The 9,234-nt window shown below is 58.1% G+C and overlaps 2 protein-coding genes across 2 annotated transcripts in view; one reads left to right on the top strand and one right to left on the bottom strand.

Annotated features, from left to right (window-relative positions):
• Positions 1-520: 520 nt before the first annotated feature.
• On the top strand, positions 521-6,065 carry FXYD3 (FXYD domain containing ion transport regulator 3). Its single transcript, XM_021700895.1, is given in 8 exon segments — positions 521-627; positions 3,104-3,157; positions 4,282-4,314; positions 4,417-4,440; positions 5,185-5,267; positions 5,270-5,376; positions 5,676-5,713; positions 5,854-6,065. Coding segments are annotated over 7 exon segments (345 nt in total). The 5' UTR covers positions 521-627; positions 3,104-3,117; the 3' UTR covers positions 5,874-6,065.
• A 1,462-nt stretch (positions 6,066-7,527) lies between these two features.
• The window catches only part of LGI4 (leucine rich repeat LGI family member 4), a 7,343-nt gene continuing 5,636 nt past the window's right edge, over positions 7,528-9,234 (bottom strand). Inside the window, exons 8-9 of the mRNA XM_044922259.1 lie at positions 8,758-9,234; positions 7,528-7,918 (exon numbers count right to left, since the gene is read on the bottom strand). The exon at positions 8,758-9,234 is cut by the window's right edge and continues 22 nt beyond it. Of these exons, the coding sequence (XP_044778194.1) occupies positions 7,604-7,918; positions 8,758-9,234 (792 nt within the window). The 3' untranslated portion in view covers positions 7,528-7,603. The remainder of the gene's footprint in view (positions 7,919-8,757) is intronic.

Genomic DNA, 9,234 nt, shown 5'->3' with positions numbered 1-9,234 from the left:
ACAGCCCTCACCCCTCCACTCCTACCCCTTGTGCACCCCCACTGCCACCTCATGACCTTGGTCATATCAGCCTCTTCTGCTGACCCTCAAACTGTCAAGAAGCAACGAGTGGTCCGGAAGGGGACCTTAGATGTCCCACAATTGCCACCAAGCCCTCCTTCAAGCGGAACGCACAAACTAAGTGAAAGAAACTAGACTATGACACCAATGCATCGCTTTTCCCCACCATTCTGCCAGGCAGAAGCTTGGCTGTTAAAGACCCCAAACTTCTTCCGTCTGGGTCCTTTTCACAGGGGCAAGAGATGGAAGAAAGCCCCCTCCCCTGATGTGAGGAGCAGAATTCCAGCCCATCCCATGCTCCCTCTGGCTACCTGAGGCTGCTGTGGCCTTGGGGACCTCAGGGAGCTCCCTGCCATTAGTGGCTGGGAAGAAGGGGTGGTACCTGTCTCTTTAAGAGCAGGAATGGGGTGAGAGAGCCCCTGAGCTTTAGGGAGTCCGACTTGTTCTCTACCTGCCCAGGTTTGCCTAGGGCGTGGCAGCTGCAAATAAAGGCAGGACTCAGGCTTAGCAGCCACGTTCTCTCCCTTCTCTCCTGGAACTTTCCAAGCAGCCTGGGGAGCCACACAGGTGAGCCACAGGGGCCCCCTACCCCCAACATCCTCTTGGCTCTGCCCCCAAACTATCCCTGCCCCTCTCTCCACTGATGTCTGTTAAAGACACTAGAACTTCCTCCCTTTAAGGATCTTTTCTGGGGGGGCAGGGGGGCAGGAGATTAGAGAAAGCACCTTCCATTAATGTGATTGTCCCCCCATCATTCTCCCATCAGGGGGCTGGGTGAGCTAGCTGGGATGAGCCCACAAGTGGGATTGGGGTGACTGGGTAGATCTGGGGTGTCTGAGTGCAACAGAAACATCTGGATTGGGGGCATCTGGGTGGATAGGGTTGGAGAGGGGTGCCTGGGTGGATGGGGGTATCTAGGTGGATCAAAGCTGGATTGAGGGTATCAGAGTGGATGGTGGGTGACTGGGTGGATTGAGGATGTATGGGTCCTGGAGACCTCTTGGAAAAGGGGATGGTGGCTTCCTGGGGAGGCTGTAAAACGGGGGGGTTGGGTAGGAAATTTCAGAGACATGGGGGAGTCATTCTGCACAGGCTTGAGGGGTCTGGCTGTCATCACAGAGGAACAGAGGGGATAGCAGAGGGCGGATGGTGGAAACGGCCCTCACACAGGTGTTGGGACCGGCAGGGCGGGGAAGGAGCCCAGAGGGGTGGGCAGAGCCTCCATCTGCAGGCTGTCTTCCTCTCCAAGCCTTCACACCAACGGCAGTCAGTCCCCTGGAGCAGCTCAGGAGCCCCTTCCAACAACAGCCTGGGCGGGGAAGGTTGCGGGCAGATGCCCAGATGTGACAACATACAGCATTAAGCTGAGTTAGCAGGGGCTATGGGGCTGTGATAGCAACGTGGGGTAACCACAGCTTCATCAAGCTGCGGAGATTGCATGAGCGAATAAGTGCGAAGAGCTGCGACCAGTGCCTGGCAAGAGGTAAACGCTCATTGGGCACTAGCTCTTATAACTGGGGTATCATCTTGGGGTAACAAAGCCTCACGAGGCAGCTTTAGACAGTAGGTGGTCCTTCTCCAGACCTGCGCCTGGAACCACCAGGCTGTGCTGCCCACACACCCACTCTAGCTCTTCTCCCCAAATCTGTGGGGTCCTGAATGCCTTAGTAATGCTCCCCAAAGCTCCAGGCCCCCTTCCTGCAAGAAATGGATGCATTTGAGTCCACCATATGGGATTAAGAACTGAGAGGTTGCCCAGGACCTGAATGGGCACAGGGAGAGGGAGGAATCTGTGAGAACATGCAAGAAAGAGAAAGGAACGCGGGGTGGGGGTGACATGGAGGGTGCGGAGAGAGACGGGGTCACCGTCTTCCGCGGTGGAGAGCAGTGGGATGACAGAGCAGGGAATGTCGAATGGCTTAGTGAGGGCATGTGCTGTGCCATGGGCTAAATGAGGGCTAGAACGGATCGCCTCTGGGGGTGCCCGGGGCGGGGGCGACATGGGCAAAGACACAGCAAGGTCATTGGCCAGTGCCCAGCACACGGTGGCACGGAGGACGTCCTAGCTCTTGCTGTCAACCTCTTGACAGTATGTACTAGTGGCAGCGGGGCCGGGGCTGGGGGAGGGCCGGGGACACACAGAGACGGGGGCTTATCTCAGGCACTTGGGATGGGGGGAGGGTGGGCTGATACTAGACCAGGAAGGAGATGGAGGGGTTCTTCTTGCTGGACAGGCCTATCTGGGGAACGAGGAAATAATGGCTTCCAGGAGGAGCTTGGCAGGAGCAGAGGCAGATTCGGGGGCAAGGGCTGGGGCAGGGGTAGGGGCTGGGGTAGAGTCAGGGGCAGGGGTTGGGGCAGGACAGAAACGAGGGGTTGCGGGGGGCAGAAGTCGGGGCTAGGGCTACAGCCCGGTGACTCCTCCCTGCTCTGGCCCCCACCCCTGCCCCAGCCTCTAGTTCTCTCCTCCCCACACCCTGCTCTGAGCAGCCTGAGGAGCCAGCCCGAGGTCTGCAGAGTCTGGGCAGGGCGGGCAGGCTCTGAGCTGTCTCCGAGAGACACACCCGGGAACGGGGCCTCCTGACACCTGGCTCCCTCCATCCCGTTTCCCAAAACACCCCGAGGCCCTGAGAGTCCTGAGCGACAAAGAGCCACTGCAGAGCCAGGCTGCTTTAAATCCCACTCTCTCGCGAGGTGACCCTATGCACCCATTTTCAGCTTTCAGAGCCTCAGTTTCCCCATCTGTAAGATGGGGCTAACAGCAGGCAGCGCCTCCCTCATTTGGTCACCAGGGCCATTCACGTAAAGCCCCAAGTCTGTGTCGCGTGAGTGATTCGTGCGACTCCTCTCCAAGTCTGCGTTGTCACCCACCCCCTGCACTTGGCGGCTCCTTCTCATCACCCAGCCAGGCCTCTCTGCCCTGGGGCGAGCTGTGTATCCTGGGCGGGAGCAGAGTAGGAGAGGATGGGGACCCAGAGGCACCGGTCTGGCACCGCCCGGCCTACTAAAGCTGGACCCTCTCCACCCACCCCTACCCCTCCAGGCCGGCTGGCTGACATGCAAGAGGTGACACTGAGCCTGTTCATCCTCCTGGCAGGTGAGTGCCTGTGTCCCGGACTGCCTTTTCCCCAGACCTCTCCACTGAGGGGTGGCCAAGCCCTGCATGTATGTGTCTCTCTCTCTCTCTCTCTCTCTCTCTCTCTCGTGCTTTCCACCTCCCCTGTGCGGCGGTGACTAGCTGGACGGCATCTCCTTGAGGGTCACAAGTGTTGCCTTGGGGCTTTCAAGGTGCACACACAAAGACAGGACCCCTTACAGCAGCATCTCACACAGCTAGTCACCCCCTTGAGGTGTCCTTGATGAGAGGGCTCAGCCCCGGGTGCTGTGTCTTCATCACCTCCCTAGCACTTTATTACGAGAGGTAACTGGGAGCTTCGCGGATGCAGCAGTTATGCAAATCCTTTGTGCCTCAGTTTCCCCAGCTGTAAAAATACGGACAATACTAGTAAGTACTTAGTCACTGCGAGGATTGCACAAGTTAGTATTTGAAAAGCAGTTAGAAGAGGGCCCGGTACAGAGTAAGCACTATGTGCTTGTGCTTTAAATATAATTAAAACTTATTAATCGCCCTTTAACAAACAAAGAACAGAGCTTAGGCCCAGACCTCAGGTAGCCCACTGCTTCTGGCCAGAATGTAATCCTAGTCCTTTGCTTTTATTGTATTTTTTTTTATCCCTTACATCAGGCAAAACTGGCATTCCATTCAGGGTAGTGAGAGAGAGCTGCATTTTTAAAGAAAGGGTGTTAAGTTTGTAATTAGTAATCTGCTCTGAAAGGAAGCGGTGAGCAAACACCAGAACAGGTGGGGTGTGGACGAGGCTCTGAGAATGACTGAGAACTGGTACCGTCTGTCGTCTTGACAAGAATGTTGTTCGGTTTCCGCAGGAGGGAGGATGCCAGGTGTCTGGAAACATGAGGCCAAAGAGTGGTTCCCAGCCAACCAGATTAAAACCTATTTCGGGAGGCAAAATGTGGGTGGGCCCGTGGGGCTCACAGGTGTGGGGCGGTGGAGGAAGTCCACACCTCCAGGTTTGGGGCCGGACCCCGGTGCCCTCAGGAGGCGGGGACCAGTCCATCGGGGGCCCCTGAGGCTCTGTGGCCCTGCCGGCCGGCTTTGCTGAGGCCAGCACGCCATCCCCCTCTTCCTGCTTCCCCCAGCAGGCCTGCCTGCCTTGGACGCCAATGACCCAGAAGGTGAGTCCAACTCCTCCACCACGCTCACCCCCAAAGTCTCCCCTGCACCCTTGCCTCCTGGCTGTTGTCCTGGATTCACATGCTTTTTTCCTTTCTTTGCAGATAAAAACAGTCCTTTCTACTATGGTGAGAGCTTGTGTCCCTCTCTTGGCCGCCCCCCACCCGCACCCCCTCCTGCCACTCTGTGTCAGGGGTCCCACCCGGCCTGGGTGGGGGTCCGATGTGGGCGAAACAGGGGCGAGGATAGGAAGGGGCAAGGATGGGGAGACACTGAACAGTCATCACGGCGGAATAAAGGAACGAGCCACGCCGATCTGGCCCCTGGGAAGGTTCTCTTCCGGCAGGATAGGTGCACACAGGAAGCCAGGACAGTTCCCAAGAAGCCGTTGTTATGGTTCAAATCAACTGCTGGGAGGAGGCTCGCTTTGCAAAAACTGCCCGGAGGAAGGGAGCTCTTGGGTGGCCTTCCTGCTGGTGCTCAGACACAGCAAACACGCTCCAAATCCCCGGACCTTTGTACCTTCCGATCCCCCTGCCACGGCCCCCCTGCACCCACTCGGGGCTCTGCTCAGAGAGGCCTTCTCTGACCAGTCTCCCTAAAAGAGCTGCCCTCTGACTTTTTGTTCCCTGGCTCTGCTTATTTGTCTTCAGAATGCTTATCTCCACCTGACCTTCCATCAAATCTCTTATCACTTGTTTGTGTGTAAAGGAGAAAGCACAGGAGGGCTGGGGGGCTGTCTGTTCTCTCCGCTCTGTATCCCCAGCTCCCTGCCCATCATAAGGTGCCCGATACCTACCTGTCAAATAGATGGAGGTTTGGACAGGGAGGACACAGGCAGGCACTGATGGCCTCATCTGGGTTTCTCCTAGACTGGCGCAGACTCCGGATCGGCGGGCTCATCTGCGCCGCGGTTCTGTGCACCATCGGCATCATCGTCCTCATGAGTGAGTGGGGACACTGGTGGCTGAGCTGGTAGGGCAGGGCTGTGGGTCGCCTCCCCCAACCATCCCCTTTCCCCTGACAGGTGGGAAATGCAAATGCAAGTTCAGCCAGAAGCCCAGGTAAGATGGGTTCCCTGTGTGCCCGCTTCATACTGAACACACACCTTTCACCGGTGAGAGAGCTAAATCTTGCAGATAGAGGCCTCCCGGTTCTGCCCCGGAGAATTCCTGCCACTGAGATTTCCCGGGTTTATTCTTCAGAGCTGATAATCTTCAGAGGGTCCCAAATCCTGAAAAGCTTTGGTCCCATTCCAGGAAAAATAGCCAGGAAGCTATGTCAGGGCAAGCTGAGAATCTTCTAGCCTTGAGGGAGAGGACAAGGGGGATGGATACACATCTCACCACTTTTCTTTCCCTAGCCACCATCCAGGGGACACCCCACCTCTCATCACTCCAGGTAAGCCAGGAACAGAATGGGGATGCAGGGAACATGGGATGTGAGGGGTGGGCGCGTGCGAGTGTGCGTGCCTGTGTGTGCACGCGCCTTGGGGAGAAAACTTCATCTGCTCCCACAAGCTGATCCATCATCTCTCCCAGGCTCTGCCCAGAACTGTTGAGGATGGATCAGCCGAAAGGACACAGAGGTCCCTTCTCTTCCTCCAATTCCTGGCTCTGCACAGGAATCCGGATTCCAGGATGGAATTCTCCCTCCTCCCCTCAGAGCACCTTGCCAGGGCCTCACTTTACCTCTCACCGGAGGGGTCTTTTTGTTCAATTTTTTTTTTCTAAACATGCATCTTGCCTCCTTATTCTTCTTCTAAAAATTAGCCCAAGTAGCCTCAAGACTCCCTATGTGTACATCGGGGTGGGCTTTTGAGGACTAGGAGAAGGTGGATACACACTAGCAGCTGACACAGAAGCCGGCAGCTGAATCTCTTTGTTGGGAAAAGCCCAAGGCCTGCTGGGTGGCCTGAGGTCCGCCCTCTGCCTCCAAGGCTAGGGGAACCACAAGTGCAATTTAAAATTTTCTAGTAGCCAAATGGCGGACACTTTGGGGAGTGAAAGAGAGCTCTAACGAGATGGAATGCTGGGACATTCGAGGGGACACTGAGACCATCCCAGGAAAGCAAGGACGTGGATCTTCCTACCATGATATGAGTAGTCAGATAGATTATGATTTTAATAGTAAGACCCCATGACTCTCCCACTTACCCCTGAGACCCCACTTTATTATAGAAAACCCTTCCTAATACCCAACTGTCCTTGTGAGACCTTCAAATAATTCCGCACGACACTCCTAATAATATAGAGTGGCCACATGGTGTGAGAATCTCCAAGGAGCCTCAAACTCCATTGGGACTCCCCAATACCCTGTAAGATCTCCAAAATGCCAAGGGCCACCCCGTAAAATGCCTAAAACCCTTTAAAACGCCCCAAACGATCTCCTACAATGCTCCGAGACATGACCCCAAGAAGAGGCCCACAATAAACCAGCGACTTGTCCCCTAATAATGCCTTTATATCCCTCGAACATCCCATGAGTCCCCCCAATCCATGAGCCCACACTCATGGGGCAAGCGAAAGCGCACCAGGGCAGCCAAAATGCACCTCCCCATAATACTGCTCCTGGGACACCACTCCTCCCCCCACGTCACTCATGAAACACCCTCTCCCAAAGATCCCACAACAGTGAGCGGGGCAGGTGCACAGCGCGTTTATTGAGCTCATACACTTTCTGTCCTCTCCCCTATCCCTCATTGGAGACGCGCAGCCAGGGCTCCCCGCAACAGCTCCTGCTTGCCCACCTGTTTCCCGCGCACGCGCAAGAGGGCCAACACGCTGGGCTTCCGCCTCGGCAGCAAGCATGCGCACAAGCAGCAGAGGAAGTTAGCAAGCCCGGCAGTGAGGCCGGCCCAGCGACTGGTGACGTCACGGAGGCGGGCGCTAAAAGCGATTGGCCGGATGGAGTTTAGAGGGAAGGGGTAGCTATCTCTCCCTCAGTACTTTCACAGGGAGCAGGACGAGTGGGAGTGGGTTGAGGGGGCACTTCCAGACCTCACGGAGTTCTGCACATTACCCCCATCATGACTTCTGTATCCCGGCTCCTTGCAAGTGCCCCAGCCCGAGCCCCCAAGTCATCCTTAGTCGGGGCATGTGCCCAGAGCCGAGATGTTCCTTACGACTTGAAGGACAGCTCTTGCCTTGAGCTTGGCCTGTGGTCAGTACCTCACAGGGACCATCAGCCCGAGTAGGGCCAGGAGCCTAGTCAAGTGGGTGTCCAGTGGCCTGGGCCTCCCCAGGCCACTGCCCCCTTCCCTCCAAGCCATAGCCAAGGTCCCGGGGGGTCTCAAGCACTGAGGTCTAACTCGTGATGCTGGTAGATCTGTGTGGGGCCCTTGAAGCAAGCAGCGAAGAGGAAGCGTCTGCCGGCCAAGGTGATGGGGGCAAAGGCACGAGGGGCCACCAGGGCTGGGGGTCCCAGCTCCTGCAGAGGCTCCAGGAGCCCCTTGTCAGGCTCAAGGCGGAAGACCTGGCTGAAGGCGAAGTCACTGCCCAGGATGGCCAGCTGGTCCCTGGCGATGAGCAGTGGCTGAAAGACGTGGGCACCACGTGAGGGAAGCTGCTGCAGGAGGCGGAACATGGAGCCATCCCAGCGCATGACCTGTGAAGTGTGGCGACTGGTTAGGGCCTGGGGTCCAGGAGGGCCAGGCCTGCCGGTAGTCCTCTGGGCTTCAGAGCACCTGGAACAGCTTGGAGACAGGCCTGTAGGTCCCCAAATGCCTGCAGCTTTCCTGCCTTCATACCTGTCACCACCCTGCTGCCCAGGCCCCAGACTTGGAAGTCATTCTTGGCCCTTCTCTCTCCCTCACACCCCACATGGAATCAGTTTTACCTACAGTGGTATCTGTTTGTCCCATCTCCTCTGGCCGCACTCCGCCCAGCCACAGTCACCTCCCTCCGGGACGGTAGGCTCTGCCCTGGGCTCCCCACTCCCATCCCTGCACCCACAGTCTGCTCCCCACACACATGTCCCGTGAACACCTGAGTCAGACCACTGCCTTCTAGGCTCAGAGCGCTCCGCTTGGCTGTTCCTCACCCCAGAATGAGAATGCTGGTGGGGGTGGGCCATCAGCCTTGGGGGTCCAGAGTGTGGTGGCTGCGGCCAAATGTAAGTCGCAGAGTGTGTCAGAGTTACAGAGCCGGAGGGTGGGGCCCAGCGTCAGTGTTGTGGGGATAGGAAGTGGCTTATGGTCAGCCAGCCTGGAGGAGTCACAGTGGTCTTGGAGTCAGTGGAAGGGTGGCCAGAGTTCAAAGATCAGTACATTAGGTGGGGTCAGAGCTCGAAGGTCAGCCTGTGAGGTCAGGTCAGAGCGCAGAGGCCCGTGTGCCAAGGTGGGGTCAGCGATGAAAGACCAGCCCACACGAGGGGCTGGTCTGCGGCAGGTCAGGTCTGGCTTGTGGCCTCCACCGCCTGCCCCACCTGACTGCGCCGGGCCTCACCATGGAGTCCCCGATGTAGCGTGTCAGGCACAGGAACACGTCCCCACCAGCCTGGAAATGGCGTGTGGCGTAGACGTCCTCGGCCTCGGGGATGTCCGTGCGCCTCTCGAAGCGGCCCCCGAGCCAGTGGAAGAGCACGGGCCGCTGGGAGGCGGAGGCCAGCAGCAGATGGGGCCGGCCGTCCAGCTCCAGGGCCTCGGCGTCCGTGTCCCGGTGCCAGGCGTGCAGGCTCTGGCGGGGGTAGAAGCCGCGCCCGTCCTGGCACAGCAGCGTGGTGCTGCCCGCCTTGGAGGCGTCGGCCACCACGAAGCAGGGCCGCCCGTCCAGCCACAGGAGCTCGGCGTCGTTGGGCCGCAGCAACCGCCGCGGGGCCAGGGCCTGCGTGGGCGCCAGGCGCAGGCCGGGGCCGGGCCGGGCCCACAGCTGCGAGCCCCCCCACAGGCGGGCAGCCAGCATGAAGAGGCGCGGGCCCAGCAC

This window comes from Neomonachus schauinslandi, chromosome 16 (assembly GCF_002201575.2).
Source record: "Neomonachus schauinslandi chromosome 16, ASM220157v2, whole genome shotgun sequence".
Classification (NCBI taxonomy): domain Eukaryota; kingdom Metazoa; phylum Chordata; class Mammalia; order Carnivora; family Phocidae; genus Neomonachus; species Neomonachus schauinslandi.
The sequence above is the reverse complement of the archived record's forward strand: the minus strand, read 5'-3'. Positions and strand labels throughout refer to the sequence as shown.